At 39.5% G+C, this 25898-nt stretch overlaps 1 protein-coding gene across 1 annotated transcript in view; it reads right to left on the reverse strand.

Moving 5' to 3' along the window:
* Window positions 1-25898, reverse strand: part of KIF18A (kinesin family member 18A) — a 442588-nt gene that overhangs the window by 410847 nt on the left and 5843 nt on the right. The window contains exons 2-3 of the mRNA XM_053720394.1: window positions 15773-15930; window positions 12674-12778 (exon numbers count right to left, since the gene is read on the reverse strand). Of these exons, the coding sequence (XP_053576369.1) occupies window positions 12674-12778; window positions 15773-15930 (263 nt within the window). The remainder of the gene's footprint in view (window positions 1-12673; window positions 12779-15772; window positions 15931-25898) is intronic.

Genomic DNA, 25898 nt, shown 5'->3' on the forward strand with positions numbered 1-25898 from the left:
AGCTATGCCCAATTTAACACCAACATTTTTGAGTGAGTTATGTGACTTGGGATTAGGTTATATATTTTTTACTGCAGCCACAGGCAGCACAATGAGAGGTTTAAGTAAATAGAGAAGAAAAAATAAATAAAATACAGAGATATATTCAACCAATGACTCCGCTACTTTAAATAACTTTTTTTCAACCCCCGGATCCCCTGACAAATACTATTCATGTTTGCTTTAAGTGACGGGCGTACAGTAATGCAAACTATCGACTAAATATATTGCTATCATACTAAGTATGATTTGATTTTAGGTGTAAATTATTTACCTGAAGAAGAGCGTGGCCTTAAAATACGTTGTGTGGCCTGACAGGGCTGATGCTCAACTTTTGCTGTTTTTATAGTGCAGTTATATTTTTTATTATGGTTTTATGGATTACTGTATAATCATCTTGTACATCATGATGCATTTGTGCCATTAGAACTTGTTTACAAATAAAAAAATCATTGTTTATGTAAGAACTTACCTGATAAATTCATTTCTTTCATAATGGCAAGAGTCCATGAGCTAGTGACGTATGGGATATACATTCCTACCAGGAGGGAAAAAAGTTTCCCAAACCTCAAAATGCCTATAAAAACACCTCCCACCACACACATACTTCAGTTTAACGTATAGCCAAGTAGTGAGGTGTAAAAAGGAGTAAAAAAGCATCCAAAAAAAAGAGGAACTGGAAAATAATATTGTGCTTTAATACAAAAAAATATAACCACCAAAAACAGGGTGGGCCTCGTGGACTCTTGCCATTATGAAAGAAATGAATTTATCAGGTAAGTTCTTACATAAATTATGTTTTCTTTCATGTAAATGGAAAGAGTCAATGAGCTTGTGACGTATGGGATAAAATACCCAAGATATGGAAGTCTACAGAACAGTCACTAGAAAGGGAGGGATAAAAAATAAAAAGCCATTTCCGCTGAGAAATTAAATCCAAAAAATAAGTTCTTCCTAAAAACAGAAGAATCAAACGGAGACAGCTGCCTGGAGAACTTTTCTACCAAAGACTGCTTCAGAAGAAGCAAAAACATCAAAATGGTAAAATTAAGTAAATGTATGCAAATAAGACCAAGTTGCTGCTTTGCAAAATTGTTCAACTGAAGCTTCATTCTTAAAAGCCCAAGAAGTGGCAACTGATCTCGTAGAATGATCTGTAATTCTCTGATGCGGAGACTGTCCCGCCTCCAAATAAGCCTTGTTAATCAAAAGCTTTAACCAAGATGGCAAATAAATGGCAGAGGCTTTCTGACCTTTCCTAAAACCAGAAAAAACAAATAGACTAGAAGTCTTCCTGAAATCCCTAGTAGCCTCAACATAGTATTTCAAAGCCCTTACCACATCCAAAGAGTGTAACGATTTTTCAAGCAAATTCTTAGGATTCGGACACAAGGAAGGAACAACAATTTCCCTATATAATGTTAGAATTAACAACCTTAGGAAGAAATTTAAACAAAGTCTGCAAAATAGCATTATCCTGATGGAAAATCAGAAAAGGAGACTCACAAGAGAGAGCAGACAATTCAGAAACTTTTCTAGCAGAAAAGATGGCCAAAAGGAACAATACTTTCCAAGAAAGTAATTTAATATCCCAAGAATGCATAGGCTCAAAAGGAGGAGCCTGCAAAACCTTCAAAACCAAATTAAGACTCCATGGAGGAGAAATAATAACAGGCTTGATACGGACCAAAGCCTGTAGAAAACAGTGAATATCAGGAAGTTTAGCAATCTTTCTATGAAATAAAACAGAAAGAGCAGAGATTTGTCCCTTCAAAGTACTTGCAGACAAACCTTTATCCAAACCATCCTGACATCCTGAAGAAACAGCAAAATTCTAGGAATTCTAAAAGAATGCCAAGAGAATTTATGAGAAGAACACCATGAAATATAGGATTTCCAAACCAGATAATAAATCTTCCTAGAAACAGACTTACAAGCCTGCAACATAGTATAAATAACGGAGTCAGAGAAACCTCTATGACTAAGCACTAAACGTTCAATTTCCATACCTTCAAATTTAGCGATTTGAGATCCTGATGGAAAAACGGCCATTGAGACAGAAGATCTGGCCGTAAAGGAAGTGACCAAGGTTGGCAACTGGACATCAGGACAAAATCTGCATACCAAAACCTGTGAGGCCATGCTGGTGCTATCAGAAACACATGCAATTGTTCCATTATGATATTGGAGATCACCCTTGGAAGAAGAACTAGAGACGAAAAAAATATAAGCAAGTTGGTAAGACCAAGGAACTGCCAACGCATCCACCATCTCTGCCTGAAGATACCTGGACCTGGAAAGGTATCTGGGAAGTTTCCTGTTTAGATGGGAAGCCATCAGATCTGTTTCTGGCAGACCCCACATCTATACAATCTGAAAAAAACACATCTGAAAAAACACAACTCCCCCGGATGCAAAGTCTGATGGCTGAGATAATCCGTTTCCCAATTGTCTACACCTGGGATATGAATCGAAGAAATTAGACAGGAGTTGGATTCCGCCAAAGAAATTATCTGTGATACTTCTTTCATTGCTAAAGGACTGTGAGTACCTCCCTGATGATTGACATATGCTACAGTTGTGATATTGTCTGCCTGAAAGAGAATGAAAAGTTCTCATTTTAATAGAGGCCAAGCCTGAAGAGCTCTGAAGATAGCAGGGAGTTCTAATAAATTGATTGGTAACCTCGCCTCTTGAGGTTTCCAAACCACTTGTGCTGTCAGAGACTCCCAGACAGCTCCCCAACCTGTGAGACTTGCATCTGTTGCGATCACAGTTCAGGAAGGATGAACAAAAGAGGCCCCTTGAATAATCAGATGATGGTCCAACCAGCAGGTCAGAGAGAGTTGAATGTTGGGATTTAAGTATATCAATTGGGATATCCGAGTATAATTCTTAGACCATTGATTCTGCATACAGAGGTGCTCATATGAAAACGAGCAAAGGGGATCGCGTCCGATGCTGCAGTCATGAGACCTTATACTTCCATGCACATAGCCACTGAAGGGAATGATCGAGATTGAAGGTTTCGACAGGCTGAAAACAATTTCATTTGTCTCTTGTCTGTTAAAGACAGAGTCATGGACACTAAATCTATTTGGAAACCTAAAAAGATGACCCTGGTCTGAGGAATCAAGAAACTCTTTGGTAAATTGATCCTCCAACCATGACTTTGAAGAAACACTAGTTGATTTGTGTGAGATTCTGCTAAATGAAAAAAGATTGACCAAGATATCGTCCAAATAAGGAAACACTGCAATACCCTGCTCTCTGATTACAGATAGAAGGGCACCGAGAACCTTCAAAAAGATTCTTGGACCTGTTGCTAGGCCAAATGGAAGAGCGAATAATTGGTAATGCTCGTCTAGAAAAGAGAATCTCAGAAACCGATAAATTATCTGGATGAATCGGAATGTGAAGATAAGTGTCCTGTAAGTCTATTGCGGACATGTAATGACCTTGCTGAAAAGGCAGAATAGTCATAGTCACCATCTTGAAAGTTGGGACCCTTACAAAACGATTCAAAAAAATTCAGATCCAGAACGGGTCTGAATAGTTTTTCTTTCTTTGGGACAACGAATAGATTTGAATAACAGCCCAGACCCTGTTCCTGAAGTGGAACTGGTATAATCACCCCTGAAAGCTCCAGATTTGAAACACACTTCAGAAAAGCCTGAGCTTTCATAGGACTTATTGTAACATGAGAGAGAAAGAATCTTCTCAAAGGTCTTATTCTGAAACCTATTTGATACCCTTCAGAGACAATGCTCTAAATCCACTGATTCTGAACGGAATCTGCCCAAATGCTTTGAAATAATTGCAATCTGCCCCCCCCCCCACCAGTTGAACTAGATTGAGGGCCACACCTTCATGCAGTCTTGGGGGCTGAATTTGGCTTTTTATAAGCCTTGGATTTATTCCAACTTGAAGATGGCTTCCAATTGGAACCAGAGTCCTTAGGTGAAGGAGTGGTTTTCCGTTCTCTATTCTGACGAAAGGAACAAAACCGATTAGAAGCTATAAATTTACCCTTAGACTTCTTATTTTGGGGCAAAAAAACTCCCTTCCCCCCGTGATAGTGGAAATAATAGAATCCAACTGAGAACCAAATAAACTATTACCCTGGAAAGAAAGAGATAGTAATCTAGATTTAGATACCATATCAGCATTCATGATTTAAGCCATAAAGCTCTTCTAGCTAGAATAGCTAAAGACATATATTTAACACCAATCTTGACACAGATAAAATGATTAGCATGCTAAAGCAAACGAACAATGCTAGAAAAATCAAAATCTGTTTCCTGATTTGCTAGGCTATCCAACAAAAAAGTTGATGCAGCCACAACATCAGCCATAGAAATGGCAGGCCTGAGAATATAGTCAGAATGTAAATAAGCTTTCCTTAGATAAGATTCAATCTTCCTATCTAAAGGATCCTTAAAAGAAGTACTATCTTTCATAGGAATAGTAGTACGCTTGGCAAGAGTAGAAATAGCCCCATCAACCTTAGGGACTTTTCCCCAAAACGCCAAATTAGCCACTAGTAAAGGATATAACTTCTTAAACCTAGAAGAAGGAATAAAAGAAGCACCAGGCTTAGACCATTCCTTAGCAATCACATCAGAAACAGCATCTGGAACAGGAAAAACCTCAGAAGTAATCACAGGAGGTTTAAAAAAATAATGTAAACGCTTACTGGATTTGTTATCAAGAGGATCAGACTCCTCAATATTCAAAGTAACGAATACTTCTTTCAACAAAGACCGAATATATTCAATCTTAAAAATATAAGAAGATTTATCAACTTCAATGTCTGTAGTAGGATCTTCTTAACCAGAGATCCTTTTCAGAGGAGTATATTTCAGTATGTTGTCGGCCATCACAAATTTCATCAGTTTTATGAGAAATTTTATAAGACCTTTTAAGTTTATGAGAAGGTGGAATAGTCTGCAGACATAGCCTTCTCTATTGCATCAGCAATACAATTTTTCATATCAACAGGGATATCATGTACATTAGATGTTGAGGGAACAACAGACGCTGTAGTAGTACTAATAGAAACATCAGCATGCAAAAGCTTATCACAACAACAGTTACATAATATAGCCAGAGATATAATCGCAGCTAGCTTACAACAGATATACTTAGCTTTGATAGAACTTTGTTCAGGCAACATGGTTCCTACAGTAGCTTTTGAGACAGGATCAAACGACAATTGAAAAATGTAAAAGAAAAAATAAAATTTAAACAAAATATCCAATTTCCTCATATAGCAGTTTCAGGAATGGGAAAAAATGCATATGCTAAATAGGCAGAAAAGCAAATAGCATAGCTCTCTATAATATAAAGAGAGAGCAGCGAGCATAAAGGAAGTGGGGTAATATAAGCAACAAAAAATTTTTTCTCGCCAATCATCATCCCAAAATGACACAACCCGCGTCATAACAAGTCAAATTGGAAAAAAAAAAAAGACAAAACCCCAGGTAAGAAAATAACTTCCTAAAACATGATTCTCATACTGAAACTGATAGACTGCAAAGGGAAATATACATAGACCTGACATGTCAAATATAAGTAAATACATTTATTTAAAACTTTATATTAATACATAAAGCGCCAAACATAGCTGAGAGTGTCTTAAATAATGATACATACTTACCGAATACACCCATCCACATATAGCAGACAGCCAAACCAGTACTGAAAACTATCAGCAGAGGTAATGGTATAAGAATATATCGTCGATCTGAAAGGGGAGGTAGGAGATGAATCCCTAAGACCGATAACAGAGAGCCCTTGAAAAGATTTCCCATGAGTGAAACCATAAAAGTTTGTAAAACTGAATTGTGAGTGTGATGGGAGGTGTATTTATAGGCATTTTGAAGTTTGGGAAACTTTACCCTCTCCTGGTAGGAATGTATATCCCATACATCACTAGCTCATGGACTCTTGCCATTTACATGAAAGAAATATAGTTGTTTTTTTGTTTTTTTTTTAAAAACATAATTTATGCTTACCTGATAAATTTATTTCTCTTGTAGTGTATCCAGTCCACGGATCATCCATTACTTGTGGGATATTCTCCTTCCCAACAGGAAGTTGCAAGAGGATCACCCACAGCAGAGCTGCTATATAGCTCCTCCCCTCACTGCCATATCCAGTCATTCGACCGAAACAAGACGAGAAAGGAGAAACCATAGGGTGCAGTGGTGACTGTAGATTAATTAAAATTTAGACCTGCCTGAAAAGGACAGGGCGGGCCGTGGACTGGATACACTACAAGAGAAATAAATTTATCAGGTAAGCATAAATTATGTTTTCTCTTGTTAAGTGTATCCAGTCCACGGATCATCCATTACTTGTGGGATACCAATACCAAAGCTAAAGTACACGGATGATGGGAGGGACAAGGCAGGAACTTAAACGGAAGGAACCACTGCCTGTAGAACCTCCCAAAAACAGCCTCCGAAGAAGCAAAAGTATCAAATTTGTAAAATTTGGAAAAAGTATGAAGGGAAGACCAAGTTGCAGCCTTGCAAATCTGTTCAACAGAGGCCTCATTTTTAAAGGCCCAGGTGGAAGCCATAGCTCTAGTAGAATGAGCTGTAATCCTTTCAGGAGGCTGCTGTCCAGCAGTCTCATAGGCTAAACGGATTATACTCCGAAGCCAAAAAGAAAGAGAGGTTGCCGAGGCCTTCTGACCTCTCCTCTGTCCAGAGTAAACAACAAACAGGTTAGATGTTTGGCGAAAATCTTTAGTAGCCTGTAAGTAAAACTTCAAGGCACGGACTACGTCTAGATTATGCAAAAGACGTTCCTTCTTTGAAGAAGGATTAGGACATAATGATGGAACAACAATCTCTTGATTGATATTCTTGTTAGAAACCATCTTAGGTAAAAACCCAGGTTTTGTACGCAGAACAACTTTATCTGAATGAAAGATCAGATAAGGAGAATCACAATGTAAGGCAGATAACTCCGAGACTCTTCGAGCCGATGAAATAGCCATCAGAAAAAGAACTTTCCATGAAAGAAGTTTGATATCAATATAATGAAGGGGTTCAAACGGAACCCCTTGAAGAACTTTAAGAACCAAGTTTAAGCTCCATGGAGGAGCAACAGGTTTAAACACAGGCTTAATTCTAACTAAAGCCTGACAAAATGCCTAAACGTCTGGAACTTCTGCCAGACGCTTGTGTAAAAGAATAGACAGAGCAGAAATCTGTCCCTTTAAAGAACTAGCTGATAATCCTTTGTCCAAACCCTCTTGGAGGAAGGACAATATCCAAGGAATCCTAACCCTACTCCATGAGTAATTCTTGGATTCACACCAATGAAGATATTTACGCCATATCTTGTGGTAAATTTTCCTGGTGACAGGCTTTCGTGCCTGTATTAAGGTATCAATTACTGACTCGGAGAAGCCACGCTTTGATAGGATCAAGCGTTCAATCTCCATGCAGTCAGTCTCAGAGAAAGTAGATTTGGATGATTGAATGGACCTTGTATTAGAAGGTCTTGTCTCAGTGGCAGAGTCCATGGTGGAAAGGATGACATGTCCACTAGGTCTGCATACCAGGTCCTGCGTGGCCACGCAGGCGCTATCAATATCACCGATGCTCTTTCCTGTTTGATTTTGGCAATCAGACGAGGGAGCAGAGGAAACGGTGGAAACACATAAGCCAGGTTGAAGACCCAAGGCGCTGCTAGAGCATCTATCAGTGCCGCTTCTGGGTCCCTGGACCTGGATCAGTAACAAGGAAGCTTGGCGTTCTGGCGAGAAGCCATGAGATCCAATTCTGGTTTGCCCCAACGGAGAACCAATTGAGCAAACACCTCCGGATGGAGTTCCCATTCCCCTGGATGAAAAGTCTGACGACTTAGAAAATCCGCCTCCCAGTTCTCTACACCTGGGATATGGATAGCTGACAGGTGGCAAGAGTCTCTGCCCAGCGAATTATCTTGGATACTTCTGACATCGCTAGGGAACTCCTGGTTCCCCCTTGATGGCTGATGTAAGCCACAGTCGTGATGTTGTCCGACTGAAATCTGATGAACCTCAGTGTTGCTAGCTGAGGCCAAGCCAGAAGAGCATTGAATATTGCTCTTAACTCCAGAATATTTATTGGGAGGAGTTTCTCCTCCTGAGTCCATGAACCCTGAGCCTTCAGGGAGTTCCAGACTGCACCCCAACCTAGAAGGCTGGCATCTGTTGTTACAATTGTCCAATCTGGTCTGCGAAAGGTCATACCCTTGGACAGATGGGCCCGAGATAACCACCAGAGAAGAGAATCTCTGGTTTCCTGATACAGATGTAGTAGAGGGGACAAATCTGTGTAATCCCCATTCCACTGACTGAGCATGCATAATTGCAGCGGTCTGAGATGCAGGCGCGCGAATGGCACTATGTCCATCGCCGCTACCATTAAGCCGATTACTTCCATGCACTGAGCCACCGTGGGGCGCGGAATGGAGTGAAGAACACGGCAAGCATTTAGAAGTTTTGATAACCTGGACTCCGTCAGATAAATTTTCATTTCTACAGAATCTATTAGAGTCCCTAGGAAGGAAACCCTTGTGAGAGGAGATAGAGAACTCTTTTCTTCGTTCACTTTCCACCCATGCGACCTCAGGAATGCCAGAACTATCGCTGTATGAGATTTGGCAATTTGAAAGCTTGACGCCTGTATCAGGATATCGTCCAGGTAAGGAGCCACCGCTATACCTCGCGGTCTTATGACCGCCAGAAGTGAGCCCAGAACCTTTGTAAAAATTCTTGGGGCTCTAGCCAACCCGAATGGAAGAGCTACAAATTGGTAATGCCTGTCTAGAAAGGCAAACCTCAGGAACTGATGATGATTCTTGTGAATCGGAATGTGAAGGTAGGCATCCTTTAAGTCCACTGTGGTCATGTACTGACCCTCTTGGATCATGGGTAAAATGGTTAGAATAGTTTCCATCTTGAATGACGGAACTCTGAGGAATTTGTTTAGGATCTTTAAATCCAAAATTGGTCTGAAGGTTCCCTCTTTTTTGGGAACCACAAACAGATTTGAATAAAACTCCTGTCCTTTTTCCGTCCGCGGAACTGGATGGATCACTCCCATTACAAGGAGATCTTGTACGCAGCTTAGGAATGCCTCTTTCTTTATCTGGTTTGCAGATAATCTTGAAAGGTGAAATCTTCCTTGTGGAGGAGAAGCTTTGAAGTCCAGAAGATATCCCTGAGATATGATCTCCAACGCCCAGGGATCCTGAACATCTCTTGCCCACGCCTGGGCAAAGAGTGAAAGTCTGCCCCCTACTAGATCCGTTGTCGGATAGGGGGCCGCTCCTTCATGCTGTCTTAGAGGCCGCAGCAGGCTTTCTGGCCTGCTTGCCCTTGTTCCAGGACTGGTTAGGTTTCCAGGCCTGCTTGGATTGAGCAAAAGTTCCCTCTTGTTTTGAAGCAGAGGAAGTTGATGCTGCACCTGCCTTGAAATTTCGAAAGGCACGAAAATTAGACTGTTTGGCTTTGATTTGGCCCTGTCCTGAGGAAGGGTATGACCCTTACCTCCAGTAATGTCAGCAATAATTTCTTTCAAACCAGGCCCGAATAAGGTCTGCCCCTTGAAAGGAATGTTGAGTAATTTAGACTTTGAAGTCACATCAGCTGACCAGGATTTGAGCCATAGCGCCCTACGCGCCTGGATGGCGAATCCGGAATTCTTAGCCGTTAGTTTAGTCAAATGAACAATGGCATCAGAAACAAATGAGTTAGCTAGCATAAGAGTTCTAAGCTTGTCAACAATTTCAGTCAATGGAGCTGTATGGATGGCCTCTTCCAGGGCCTCAAACCAGAATGCCGCCGCAGCAGTGACAGGCACAATGCATGCAAGGGGCTGTAAAATAAAACCTTGTTGAATAAACATTTTCTTAAGTTAACCCTCTAATTTTTTATCCATTGGATCTGAAAAAGCACAACTGTCCTCAACCGGGATAGTGGTACGCTTTGCTAAAGTAGAAACTGCTCCCTCCACCTTAGGGACAGTCTGCCATAAGTCCCGTGTAGTGGCATCTATTGGAAAAAAAATTCTAAATATAGGAGGTGGGGAAAAGGGCACACCGGGCCTATCCCACTCCTTACTAATAATTACTGTAAGCCTTTTAGGTATTGGAAAAACATCAGTACTGCATAGTATTTATCCAGCCTACACAATTTCTCTGGCACTGCAATTGTGTCACAGTCATTCAGAGCAGCTAATACCTCCCCAAGCAATACACGGAGGTTCTCAAGCTTAAATTTAAAATTAGAAATCTCTGAATCAGGTCTCCCCGATTCAGAGACGTCACCCACAGACTGAAGCTCTCCATCCTCAGGTTCTGCATATTGTAACGCAGTATCAGACATGGCTCTTACAGCATCTACGCGCTCTGTATCTCATCTAACCCCAGAGCTATCGCGCTTGCCTCTCAATTCAGGCAATCTGGATAATACCTCTGACAGGGTATTATTCATGATTGCAGCCATGTCCTGCAAAGTAATCGCTATGGGCGTCCCTGATGTACTTGGCGCCATATTAGCGTGCGTCCCTTGAGCGGGAGGCGAAGGGTCCGACACGTGGGGAGAGTTAGTCGGCATAACTTCCCCCTCGACAGACCCCTCTGGTGACAATTCTTTTATAGATAAAGACTGATCTTTACTGTTTAAGGTGAAATCAATACATTTAGTACACATTCTCCTATGGGGCTCCACCATGGCTTTTAAACATAATGAACAAGTATCCTCTGTTTCAGACATGTTTGTACAGACTAGCAATGAGACTAGCAAGCTTGGAAAACACTTTAAAGCAAGTTAACAAGCAATATAAAAAAACGTTACTGTGCCTTTAAGAGAAACAAATTTTGACAAAATTTGAAATAACAGTGAAAAAAGGCAGTTACACTAACAAAATTTTTACAGTGTATGTAACAAGTCAGCAGAGCATTGCACCCACTTGCAAATGGATGATTAACCCCTTAATAACAAAAACAGAATAATAAATGACAAAAACGTTTTTTAAACACAGTCACAACAACTGCCACAGTCTACTGTGATTGTTACCCTCCTCAAACACGACTTTGAAGCCTTTTGAGCCCTTCAGAGATGTCCTGGATCATGCAGGAAGAAGCTGAATGTCTTTTTCAGTATTTTTAGCTGCACAGAAAAGCACTAAAATAGGCCCTTCCCACTCATATTGCAACAGTGGAAAGCCTCAGGAACTGTTACTAGGCAAAAATCAAACCAGCCATGTGGAAAAAAACTAAGCCCCTATAAGTTTTGTCACCAAACATATATAAAAACGATTAAACATGCCAGCAAACGTTTTATATTACACTTTTATAAGAGTATGTATCTCTATTAATAAGCCTGATACCAGTCGCTATCACTGCATTTAAGGCTTTACTTACATTAATCCGGTATCAGCAGCATTTTCTAGCAAATTCCATCCCTAGAAAAATATTAACTGCACATACCTTATTGCAGGAAAACCTGCACGCCATTCCCTCTCTGAAGTTACCTCACTCCTCAGAATATGTGAGAACAGCAATGTATCTTAGTTACTTCTGCTAAGAACATAGAAATCACAGGCAGATTCTTCTTCTAATGCTGCCTGAGATGAAACAGTACACTCCGGTACCATTTAAAAATAACAAACTTTTGATTGAAGTTAAAAAACTAACTATAATACACCACTCTCCTCTTACTACGTCCATCTTTGTTGAGAGTTGCAAGAGAATGACTGGGTATGGCAGTGAGGGGAGGAGCTATATAGCAGCTCTGCTGTGGGTGATCCTCTTGCAACTTCCTGTTGGGAAGGAGAATATCCCACAAGTAATGGATGATCCGTGGACTGGATACACTTAACAAGAGAAAACATATTGGTGGATTGGTAGGAACAACTTTCTAATTTACTTCTATCATCAAATTTTCTTCATTCTTTTGGTATTCTTTGTTGAAGGAGCAGCAATGCACTACTGGGAGCTAACCGAACACATCCGGGGAACCAATGACAAGAGGTATTTATGTGCAGCCACCAATCAGCAGCTAGCTCCCAGTAACACATTGCTGCTTCTGTGCCTACCTAGGTAGCCCTTCAACTAAGGATACCAAGAGAACTAAGCCAACTAGATAATAGAAGCAAATTGGAAAGTTGTGTCAACGTCTTTGTCAGAATCATGAAATGCTTTTGTTTTTTTGTTTCCCTTTGATTATGATGTCATAGTTACCAGCTTCTACAAACCATAAACATGTGTTCACTCCTTCATGATATACTTCTCTACAGATTGAAAAACAAAATTAAAGAATGAACGAATGTGGTGTTTGTGCATTTGTCTACTAAAACTGAATATTATAGCAGGGCTTGACAAACCCAGGAAGCCACTGGCTCCTAGAAATGTACCCCTGACTCAAAAAGATTTGGGTTATTTTACATATATCTATATACAAATTCCAGTCTGGCTCATAAATATTCTTACTGGCCACTAAACTGTAAACAGATTTGTAGACCCCCTTATTATAGTATTTGTTATTTTACAAGTATTTTTTATGCACAAACCATCTTTTTTTTTTTTTTTTTACTTCAGATTCTCCTTTATGTACAATTGTATTTACCTCATGCAATGTCAATCCTTGTACCACCACTCCTTTTTGAGCATCTTCTCGGACAGCTAAAGGACCAGACTTCACCAAAAGGTCACGGATTTGCTCATTGTACACCTAGAAATAAAAATATGACTAACTATGCAGATCTTAAAAAGCTTAAACATTGACTATATATGTATTTTAATCTAAAGCAATTACTTGATAAACAATATAAATAATTAAACTCCACATATACATTTGGAATCTCTGGTCATCCTTCCTGAAGGACTCGTTTGTGAAACAGGAAATACAATTCTATTTCTGCCAATTAGAATTAAAATTCTATAAATATACTTAAGTGAGAAATATTGTACTGAATGGTTGTGAAGCGATTTCAAAATTACATTTATTTTCTTTTGATGTAAAGTGCCAATAAAAGCTCTTTTATAGATTACTCCAATGAAAAGAAACAGAAGAGAATCCATGCTGTTCTTACTAGAGCTGAGAAAGTCATCGTATATAAAAGAATGATTTGTAATAGGCACATTTTTTAACATCAAAGACATATCTTTAACAGTCAAATGGGGTCTGCACACAATCATATAAAAGAAGACAGACAATGTCGTGACAAAAATTGAACCATAAATAATCAGGCAAAAAAAAAAAATACATTAAACAGTCATTTTGATTTAAAAAGACTGAAAAATAAAGTTTTTAAACGTTATATTTTTAACCTTACGCATAGGTATTACTATTGAAGGGACATTAAACACTAAATAAATGCTAGATAGAATGATAGATACATTAAAAGAAAAAAAAAAATAGTCTGCAAATAACATGTAGATGTATTTTTTAAAGTTTCATTAGCCGATTAAATATGGACAAAATAAGTGTAAAGTTTTAGTGTCTATAAAACAATGTCGCCATGTTGTAACTTAGGTTACCTTCTCTGCTGTATCTAATTAGAGAGACAGTTATAAATAGGTCACTAGAGTGTGCAGCCAAATGATGTGTGGAATAGAAGTGTAATGCACTTCCATTTCTAACAGGAAGTGAAATGCTCACAATTTCAGAATGGAATTACAGGAAAAGGGGACAAAATAAATAATGAAAGTATATTGGAGAGCATTTTTTTTTACATATACAATTTATCTTTTTATATTACCATCTCAAAGTGTATGTCCTTTTAAGTAATCATTTCCGAAAAATTAAGCAAAGAATAATTTAAGCTCTGTTTTCATAAAGGGACATAAAACCGAAATGTTTCTTTCATGATTCAAATAGAGTGGTGGTTCCCAAACTGGGCAGTACTGCCCCCTGGGGGCAGTGAGATTACTGAGGGGGGGGGGCACAAATAGGTGGAAGAAGTGGAAGGTGGGTACTGGGAGGAAAGGAGTGGAAGAGGATGCTAGTGGGCACCTCCAAGTATAAATTATCGTAATTTGTTGAGCTTTATCCTAGATGCGCAAAACAACTTTCTCACTTTGTCAAAGCTTTTTCTTCGATGATAGTTTCTCACTACGATAATTTGCAGCCACTTGTACTCTAGGCTTAAATTATTTGTTTTGCCAGATTTGTACATCAGCATAGAGTATTAACATTAACTGCACAGTTTAGAATCATTGTGTAGTAGCAGGAAACACAGCATAGGCCTGTTGTGCTTGTTTGAGTAGATTTGTACCCAGTCAACCATTGAAAGTTTTTCAGTCTTCTGTCATCAGAAATAATCTGGTGGTGCACTACATAACACTTGGGTAAGTAGAATACACTTTATGTAAAGTTGATTTATTGGTCAAGAAGTTCAACTCCAAATCACTGACTTTAGCGATTTAAGACCAATGCTAATGACATGAAGCTAAAGATTGGTATCACTTCATCAAGCCCAACTATCAGATAAACCGTTTTTAAACAGTTAGATAATTACTAAATGTGGTTTATAAGACTCTTGCACAGTGACTATCAACTTTAAAAAAGCGGTTATCGGAAGATAAAGATAATACAGTTTTATTAAAATGTCATTATGCGTAATGGTTACTCCTTTTACATTGTATTGTGTCATTATCTTTATTGGGGTTGTGCACTGCTGGTCTGGATATTATTTTTATGGGTTACGTTAGGAGGGCGCCGGTGGTGAATTCATAGAACTAAGGCTCTTTAGGTAGAGTGAAACAAGCACAATTTACAGAATATATTTTACAGCAAATTGAGTAATGAATAAAATGTTTTATTATTCATTAATTCAGGACTCAACAAACCTAGAATATTACTCGTGGCTCCTAACTTTTTTAGGTTATTCTCCGTACATCTATATACAAATACCATTGTTGGCTCCTAAATTTCATGGGGATTAAACGTTGATCTTAGAAATTAAAGTTAAAATTAAACTTTCATGATTCAGGTAGAGCATGTAATTTTTAAAACACTTTACAATTTATTTCTGTTCACTTTATATCCTCTGTTGAAGAGAATATCTAGATATGCTCAAGAGTGTTAACGTATCTTGAGAACTTCTAAGCAGCAGTGTTTGCAACAGTGTGTAACATTTCATTTAGGAATTGTTTGTTAGGATGCTGAAGACTGACTGATGCCTTTCTTTGTATAAGAGATAGTGCAAACAAATAACAGCTGCTTATAGGAGTGTGGACAGTCTTATATACACATTTTGGACACACCAGCTCTTATTGGGCATGTACAAGCGTTCTTAGCTACATACTTGAGTGATTGGCTGATGGCTTTCATGTGATATAGGGGACAGGGAAGTTAAAGGCAATTTGTCAGATACTTTGAATTTTAAACGAGCAATAGATTTTGTGTTATTGCATTCTCATTTTATCATGCATTTGTTGATTATTCAACTTTGCATTATTAAAAAGGTCCTTTAAAGGAGAAAAACAGCTATTTCAAATGACACGGTAAAGGAGCTATGTGTAAATAATTTAATAAACTCCAGCTGGTAAAAATGATTATTGAGAACACACTAAAGGGGAGAACATTTTAACGTACAATTTCCCTTTAACTTCCTTTATAAGGGATGAAAAATTCCATACAAGTCTTAGGCAACCTTTATAGACATATAAGAAATGACTTAAAAAATAAACTAAATACAAAAAGTCTATAGAATTAACAAACCTCTAAGTATGAAATGGCGACATCACATATCTTCTCTTCTTTCAAACTGTTTATACGATTGTACAAGTCCATCATTGTGAGATACATCACCCCAGGTTCATCTGATGACCCCAGCATTGTATGAGTCTTTCCAGCTCCAGTAGCACCATAAGCCAGAACTATATATTAAAGAGTACATTAAGCAGATAATAAATAACATTTTAAAACAAAACATGCTCAATTGTTCACATTATAACAGTAATTGTTTAGTTATATAAAAACTACTCAGTAAAATAAAAAAAAAAAACAGAAACATTGTTAAAAGTAAATAAATTGCAAAAAAATACAAAATAGCCATCATGTATACAACAATCAAAAAATGTAAGCTATGTAGATAGTTAAAGGGACACTGAACCCAAATTTTTTTCATTCGTGATTCAGATAGAACATTAAATTTTAAGCAACTTTCTAATTTACTTCTATTATCACATTTTCTTCATTCTCTTGGTATCTTTATTTAAAATGCAAGAATGTAAGTTTAGATGCCGGCCCATTTTTGGTGAACAACCTGGGTTGTTCTTGCCGATTGGTGGATAAATTCATCCACCAATAAAAAGGAAATTTATGCTTACCTGATAAATTTGTTTCCTTTACGATATGACGAGTCCACGGATTTCATCCTTACTTATGGGATATTGCCTTCTGGTCAGCAGGAGGAGGCAAAGAACTCCACAGCAGAGCTGCATAAATAGCTCCTCCCTTCCCCCCCAACCCAGTCATTCGACCGAAGTTAGGAAGAGAAAGGAAAAGTCAAGGAGCAGAGGTGACTGAAGTTTAACAAAAATAAAAACCTGTCTTCGAAAAAATGACAGGGTGGGCTGTGGACTCGTCATATCGTAAAAGAAACAAATTTATCAGGCAAGCATAAATTTCCTTTTCTATTACAAGATATGACGAGTCCACGGATTTCATCCTTACTTATGGGATACAATACCAAAGCTATAGGACACGGATGAAAGGGAGGGACAAGATAGGAACCTAAATGGAAGGCACCACTGCTTGAAGAACCTTTCTCCCAAAAGCAGCCTCAGATGAGGCAAAAGTATCAAATTTGTAAAATGTGTGAAGAGACGACCAAGTTGCAGCCTTGTAGATCTGTTCAATAGAAGCACCATTTTTAAATGCCCATGAGGAAGCGACAGCTCTAGTAGAATGGGCCATAATTCGTTCGGGAGGCTGCTGTTCAGTAGTCTCATATGCAACAAGGATGATATTCCTCAGCGAAAGAGAGGTAGCCGTAGCTTTCTGACCCCTACGTTTCCCAGCAAAAACAACAAATAATGAAGATGTTTGACGAAAATCCTTAGTCGCCTGCAAGTAGAACTTCAAGGCATGGACTACGTCCAAATTATGTAACAGACGCTCCTTCTTAGAAGAAGGGTTAGGACACAAGGAAGGAACAACAATTTCCTGATTAATATTTTTGTTAGAAACAACATTAGGAAGAAAACCAGGTTTGGTACGTAACATCACCTTATCAGAATTGAAAATAAGATAAGGAGAATCACATTGTAATGCCGAAAGCTCAGAAACTCTGCGAGCAGAAGAAATAGCAACCAAAAATAACTTAATATCTATGGAATGCATAGGTTCAAACGGAACCCCTTGAAGAACATTAAGAACTAAATTCAAACTCCAAGGAGGAGCCAGACGTTTGTGTAGCAAAATAGACAAAGCAGAAATATGTCCCTTTAAAGAACTTGCTGACAACCCTTTCTTTAATCCTTCTAGGAGAAAAGATAAAATCCTGGGAATCCTAACCCTACTCCATGAGTAGCCCTTGGATTCGCACCAATAAAGATATTTACGCCATAACTTATGGTAAATCTTTCTAGTAACAGGCTTGCATGCCTGAATCAAGGTATCAATGACCGCATCAGAGAACCCTCACTTAGATAAAATCAAGAGTTCAATCTCCAATCAGTCAGCTGCAGAGAAATTAGATTCGGATGATGGAAGGGTCCCTGAATGAGAAGGTCCTGCTTCAATGGAAGCTTCCACGGCGGCAGAGAGGACATGTCCACCAGATCGGCATACCAAGTCATGCGAGGCCACGCAGGAGCGATTAGAATTACCGAAGCCCTCTCCTGTTTGATCCATGCAATCACCCGGGGAAGGAGAGCAAACGGTGGAAAAACATAAGCTAGGTTGAACGACCAAGGCATCTATCAGTTCGGCCTGAGGATGCCTGGACCTGGATCCGTATCTTGGGAGCTTGGCATTCTGACGAGACGCCATCAGATCAAATTCCGGTCTGCCCCACCTGAGAATCAGGGTGGCAAAGACCTCCGGATGGAGTTCCCATTCCCTCGGATGAAACGTCTGTCTGCTTAAAAAATCTGCCTCCCAGTTGTCCACTCCTGGGATGTAGATTGCCGACAGATAACAAGTGTGAGCCTCCGCCCACGAATTATCTTGGATACTTCTGTCATCGCTAAGGAACTCCTTGTTTCTCCCTGATGATTGATGTAAGCCACAGTCGTGATGTTGTCCGACTGAAATCGGATGGATGAATTTGGCCGAAGCCAACTGAGGTCAAGCCTGAAGAGCATTGAATATTGCCCTCAACTCCAGAATATTGATTGGAAGTAGAGACTCCGACCGAGTCCACACACCCTGAGACTTCAGGGAATTCCAGACTGCACCCCATCCTAGTAGACTGGCGTCCGTTGTCACTATCACCCATGAGGGTCTGCGGAAGCACGGCCCTTGGGACAAATTATCCTGTGACAACCACCAAAGAAGAGAGTCTCTTGTCTCCTGATCCAGATCTATCTGAGGAGACACATTTGCATAATCTCCATTCCACTGTCTGAGCATGCTCAGTTGTAGAGGTCTGAGATGGAAACGAGCAAACAGAATGATGTCCATTGCCGCCACCATCAATCCAATTACCTCCATGCACTGAACCACTGATGGCCGAGGATTGGACTGAAGGGCTCGGCATGTATTCAGAATCTTTAACTTTCTGAATTCCGTCAAGAAGATTTTCATGGATATAGACTCTATTAGAGTTCCCAGGAAAGGAACCCTTGTCTGTGGAATTAGTGAACTTTTTTCTAGATTCACCTTCCACCCGTGAGTCCTTAGAAAGGACAGAACCATGTTGGTATGAGACTTTGTCAGTTGATAAGACGATGCCTGGATCAGAATATCTTCCAGATAAGGCGCCACTGCAATGCCCCGCGGTCTGAGAACCGATAGCAGAGACCCTAGAACCTTCGTGAAGATCCTGGGTGCCATGGCCAGCCGGAAAGGAAGATCCACAAACTGAAAATGTTTGTCCAGGAAGGCAAACCTTAGGAACTGGTGATGATCTTTGTGGAAAGGAATATGAAGATATGCATCCTTTAAGTCCACGGTAGTCATATATTGACCCTCCTGGATCAATGGAAGAATTGTCCAAATAGTCTCCATCTTGAAGGATGGAACTCTGAGAAACTTGTTTAGACTCTTGAGATCTAAAACGGGTCGGAACGTGCCCTCTTTTTTGGGAACCACAAAAAGATTTGAGTAAAACCCCTGCCCCTGTTCCTGTATTGGGACGGAACAAATTACTCCCATGGTGGAGAGGTCTTCTACACAATGTAAGAACGCCTCTCTTTATCTGGTCTACAGACAATCGTGAAAGAAGAAACCTTCCCCTTGGGAAGGAATTTTTGAACTCCAACTGATACACGATTTCTAGTGTCCAGGGATCCTGAACGTCTCTTATCCAAGCCTGGACAAAGAGAGAAAGTCTGCCCCCTACTAGATCCGGTCCCGGACCGGGGGCCGCCCCTTCATGCTGTCTTGGTAGCAGCGGCAGGTTTCTTGGGTTGTTTACCCTCGTTCCAACCCAGGTGGGTTTGGCTTGAGATTAATTCCCTTCCTGTTTAACAGAAGAGGAAGAGGAATTCCCTTGTTTTGAAAGTTTCGAAAGGAACAAAAATTATTTTGTCGTCCCCTTTGTTTAGCTGTTTTGAGGAAGGAGGTGACCCTTATTTCCCGTAATGTCAGAAATTATCTCCTTGAAGTCAGGCCCAAACAGGGTCTTACCCTTGAAAGGAATCGCCAAGAGCTTTGATTTAGAGGACACATCCGCAGACCAAGATTTTAACCGTAAGGCTCTGCGCGCTAAAATGGAAAATCCTGAATTCTTAGCCGCCAATTTGGCTATCTGAAAGGCGGCATCCGTAATAAAAGAATTAGCCAACTTAAGGGCCTTAATTCTATCCATTATTTCTTCTAAAGGAGCCTCAGTCTTAAGGGACTCTTCTAGAGCGTCAAACCAAAAGGCAGCCACAGTTGTGACTGTTACAATGCAGGCCGTCGGTTGTAATAGAAACCCTTGATGAATATATAGCTTTTTTAGAAGACCCTCCAACTTTTTATCCATAGGGTCTTTGAAAGCACAACTGTCCTCAATTGGGATAGTCGTACGCTTAGCCTGGGTAGAGATAGCTCCCTCCACCTTAGTCCCGAACGGTGTCAGCTATAGGGTACATTTTCCTAAAAATAGGGGAAGGGGAGAACGGGATACCCGGTCTCTCCCATTCCCTTGTAATAATTTCCTAAATTCTCTTAGGAACCGGAAACACATCGGAATAAGAAGGGACCTAAATATTTGTCCATCTTACTCAATTTCTCTGGCGGGACCACAATAGAGTCACAGTCGTCCAGAGTCACCAAAACCTCTTGTAGCAAAAGGCGGAGGTGTTCAAGTTTAAATCTGAAGGACATGACGTCCGAATCTGTCTGGGGTAATGCACTTCCTAAGTCAGACAGTTCCCCCTCAGACAGGGCCTCCCTACCCCCCAATTCAGAGCCCTGGGAAGGTATATCGGAGATAGCTATTAAAGCATCAGAAGTTGCAGGGGCCACGTGGGCCTCTGTCCTGCTGCGTTTGCCATGTAACACTGGCAACTTAGATACAACTTCAGTAAGAGTGGATGACATAACTGCAGCCATATCATGCAGAGTAAATGAAGCAGACGCCGTTGAAGAACATGGCGTCACCTGTGCGGGCGTTTAAGGCTGTGACGCTTGGGGAGAAAGATGCGGCATACCCTGAATTTCATCAGTCTGAGGACATTGATTAGATATATCTTTATTAAAGAAAATGTGTTCTTTACACTGTAAAGCCCTCTCAATACATGGGGACAAAGCGTAACTGGGGGTTCCACAATAGCATCTAAAGACATGGGGCATGTACTTTGTTCAAGGTAATCCATGACAACCCAAACAAAGAAGCAATCTTGGTCCAAATTACTGATAATAAAATTTGTTGCAAATATCAGTCTAATAATAAAAAACACTGCATTTTAGTACTGTGTCTTTAAATAAGCGCAAGGTAAATAAAATTTTGTATCTAAGGCAGAGAAGGCCTCAGAAATAATACACTGACAGATTTTGAAAAATAATTCAGTCACCACGCCGCATCGACTCCTACCTGCCTCCACGCAACTCAGCGCACCTAACATCGCTTGCAATAACACCACAAGCGGATTTAGGAGCCGTAAGGAGATGCCGCTCAACGGATTGCTGCATCTGAACTGCGATGTCTAAAGCGCGCGTAAAATTAAGCCCCGCCCTTCGTGGGCGTAAATAACAAACAGACCTCGCATCAAGCCGCCATGTACCGGAGCAATATAGTAAAACACATATCCCCTCCGGAACTATCCCCAGCGTCAGCCACCTCAAATAAAACAATTGGAACCCTCTATTCCATTGCCCGTTATAATGTGTGACCATACGATAAGTCCCAGTGCTTCTAGGCTAACAAACATGCCAGAGTGTCTGGAATCTAAGTCCGTTATCTTTACACACCCCAGCGCTTCTAGACTATAACAATGCTAGAATGTCTGGTTAATATGTCAAATGTTAAGGGGGAACAATTCTTTACATACACCTTTATTCTGAAATATGCTGCTGCTCCAGAATAAAAACTGCACTTACCTCCATGCTGAGGAACAACATGTCAATCTCACAGTGTCAAGAGATCCATTCTTCCTCCTGAGGTCCTGTGAAAGCAGAAGGGTCTTGGTTACAACTTCTAAGACCATATACAGGAAAAACAGCATAATCATGGGAGGCAAAAATCCACCAGTTCCCATAGCCTAAAAAGGCAATCCAGAAGCTGCTCTGTAATAAAATAGTACACTTTAGCACCATTTTAAAATAAAAAAATTCTTGATTGAATAATCTAAACTAACACCTCACTTTACCTCTCTCCTATCACGAACGCAGGCAAAGAGAATGACTGGGTTGGGGGGGAGGAGCTATTTATGCAGCTCTGCTGTAGAGCTCTTTGCCTCCTCCTGCTGACCAGGAGGCGATATCCCATAAGGATGAAATCCGTGGACTTGTCATATCTTGTAAAAGAAAAGTGCTGTCCACAGTTCTAAACCAAAAAAAAAAAAAAAAAAAAAAAAAAGCTTAGATGCCTTCTTTGTCAAATTATAATAGGAGTAAATTAGAAAGTTGCTTAAAATTGCCTGCTATATCTCAATCCCGAAAGAAAAAATTTGGGTTCAGTGCCCCTTTAAAAAAAGACTTGCAAGATATATAAAAACCAAGTATAAAACCTTTTTAACAACAATGCATAATAAGAGAATACAACAGTGCTACGGAAGTTTGCAGCGCTATACAAATAAACCAGGGAGCAACTGTCTGATAGAATTGTACCCCTGACTCCTAACGTTTTGGATTATCCATAACGCTTTATACAAATACCACTCTCTGGCTCCTAAATGTTAAACATATTTGTCAACCACTGATTATAGATATGCAGATAGATGCATTTGTGCTAGAGTGGTCTATTAGCAACTCTGGTTATCAGTGTTTCAAAGATTATTCTAAAATAAATAAATATGCAATGGATTCTTAATGTATTAGACAATATAAGGGAAAAAAAAATGTTGAATATGACACATTAAAAATATATTTTTGTGTCATAAGTTAAAATGTAGCGTTTTGCTACTGTGCTCATGCTGCACCCTCATAACATACATGCAGAAAAAAAATGTTTGCAATCAGAGGTACAGAACTGTTGCGGAAAGAGGTGCCATTTTTAGTGGGGCTACGTACAGCAGCTATAAAGAACTGCTTGGCAAAAACGTACAGGTACTGTATAGGGTTGGGCGAATGTTTCTAAAAATTCAAAATTTAAAACGAATTTTGAAACATTCATTGGTTCAAATCGAATTTCGAATGATTATATAACATTCTATTTTCTTTTTCGAAATTTTCAATAAAAATTGAAAATATTCTTTCGAATAATAGAATGTTTAGCTATGTATTCAATCAATTTTGAAATGTAATATTCAAATTTGAATGTGATACGATTTTGAATGTAAGATTCCAATTTGAAATAGTATTTCTAGTCTACAACTGTATTTAATAAATGTAATATTCAAATTTGAATGCTACATTTGAATGTCACATTCAAATTCAAAATAGTATTTCTAGTCTAATACTGTGTTTTTTAACCCCTTAACGACCGAGGACGTGCAGGTTACGTCCTCAAAAAAAAGGCAGTTAACGCCTGAGGACGTACCCTGCACGTCCTCGGTGTGGAAAGCAGCTGGAAGCGATCCTGCTCGCTTCCAGCTGCTTTCCGGTTATTGCAGTGATGCCTCGATATCGAGGCATCCTGCAATAACCATTTGTAGCCATCCGATGCAGAGAGAGCCTCTGTGGCCCTCTCTGCACCGGACATTAACGGCTAGGTTTGTGGGTGGATAGGAGCCGGTGTGGGAGGCGGGTGGCGGCCATCGATGGCCCTGGATGATGCTGAGGGGGGCGGGGATGCCCGGGGGCGCACACGGGAGGGTGGGGGCGGGCGCGTGCACGGGGAGGGAGCGGGTGGGAACCGCTGCACTACAGAAAAAGTAGCAGTAAAATTTACAAAAAAGGGGAAATAAAGTTGGAAATAAAAAGATCAGGCCGGTGGTGGGGGTTGGTCTGTGGGGGGGGGGGGGGGGGAAGCTACACTACAGAAACTAAAAATAAAAACAAAAAAAAACTTTTTATTTTGCAAAATGGGTACTGGCAGACAGCTGCCAGTACCCAAGATGGCCCCCAATAAGGCAGATGGGGAGGATTAGAGAGCTGTTTGGGGGGGATCAGGGAGGTTGGGGGCTAAGGGGGGATGCTACACCCCCCAGCATATGTAAATATGCTTTAAAAAAAAATAAAAAATTAAAATAAAAAAAACTTTTATTTTAGTACTGGCAGACTTTCTGCCAGTACTTAAGATGGCGGAGACAATTGTGGGGTGGGGGAGGGAAGGGAGCTGTTTGGGAGGGATCAGGGGGTCTGATGTGTCAGGGTGGGAGGCTGATCTCTACACTAAAGCTAAAATTAACCCTGCAAGCTCCCTACAAACTACCTAATTAACCCCTTCACTGCTAGCCATAATACACGTGTGATGCGCAGCAGCATTTAGCGGCCTTCTAATTACCAGAAAGCAACGCCAAAGTCATATATGTCTGCTATTTCTGAACAAAGGGGATCCCAGAGAAGCATTTACAACCATTTGTGCCATAATTGCACAAGCTATTTGTAAATCATTTCAGTGAGAAACCTAAAATTGTGAAAAATTCAACGTTTTTTTTTTAATTTGATCGCATTTAGCGGTAAAATGGTGGCATGCAATATACCAAAATGGGCCTAGATCAATACTTTGGGTTGTCTGCTACACTAAAGCTAAAATTAACCCTACAAGCTCCCTAATTAACCCCTGCACTACTGGGCATAATACACGGCCTTCTAATTACCAAAAAGCAATGCCAAAGCCATATATGTCTGCTATTTCTGAACAAAGGGGATCCCAGAGAAAAATTTACAACCATTTATGCAATAATTGCACAAGCTGTTTGTAAATAATTTCAGTGAGAAACCGAAAGTTTGTGAAAAAGTGAACGATTTTTTGTATTTGATCGCATTTGGCGGTGAAATGGTGGCATGAAATATACCAAAATTGGCCTAGATCAATACTTTGGGATGTCTTCTAAAAAAATATATATACATGTCAAGGGATATTCAGGGATTCCTGAAAGATATCAGTGTCCCAATGTAACTAGCGCTAATCTTGAATAAAATGGTTTGGAAATAGCAAAGTGCTACTTGTATTTATGGCCCTATAACTTGCAAAAAAAAGCAAAGAACATGTAAACATTGGGTATTTCTAAACTCAGGACAAAATTTAGAAAATATTTAGCATGGGTGTTTTTTGGTGATTGTAGATGTGTAACAGATTTTGGGGGTCAAAGTTAGAAAAAGTGTTTTTTTTCTATTTTTTTTCTCATATTTTATAAAAAAATTTATAATAAATTATAAGATATGATGAAAATAATGGTATCTTTGGAAAGTCCATTTAATGGCGAGAAAAACGGTATATAATATGTGTGGGTACAGTAAATGAGCAAGAGGAAAATTACAGCTAAACACAAACACCACAAAAATGTAAAAATAGCCTTGGTCCCAAACGGACAGAAAATGGAAAAGTGCTGTGGTCATTAAGGGGTTAAATGTAAATATTCAAATTCGAATGCGCCATTTAAATTCAAATGTCACATCCGAATTTGAATGTCACATTGGAATTCAAAATAGTATTTCTAGTTTACAACTGTGTTTAATAAATGTAAAATTTAAATGCTACATTCAAATTTAAATGTCACATTCGAATTTGAAATAGTATTTCTAGTCTAATACTGTGTATTTTAAATGTAATATTCAAATTTGAATGTGACATGTAATATTCGAATGCTACATTCGAATTTGAAATAGTATTTCTAGTCTAATACTGTGTTTTTTAAATATAATATTTGAATGTGACATTCAAATTCGAAATAGTATTTCTAGTCTACAATTGTTTTATAAATGTAATATTCGAATGTGACATTCGAAAACTGTAAATAACATTCGATAATAGAATTTTTAAGAACATTCATTCTTATCAACATTCTATTATGTAAATAGAATTTCTACAATAACATTTGTTCTAACATTTGACTATAAACACATTCGCCCATCGAATTTGAATATAAACACATTCGCCCATCCCTAGTACTGTACTGTAGAGAATGTCAGTCAGTGCTTGACG

The sequence above is a fragment of the Bombina bombina genome, chromosome 7, assembly GCF_027579735.1.
Source record: "Bombina bombina isolate aBomBom1 chromosome 7, aBomBom1.pri, whole genome shotgun sequence".
NCBI classification, from domain to species: domain Eukaryota; kingdom Metazoa; phylum Chordata; class Amphibia; order Anura; family Bombinatoridae; genus Bombina; species Bombina bombina.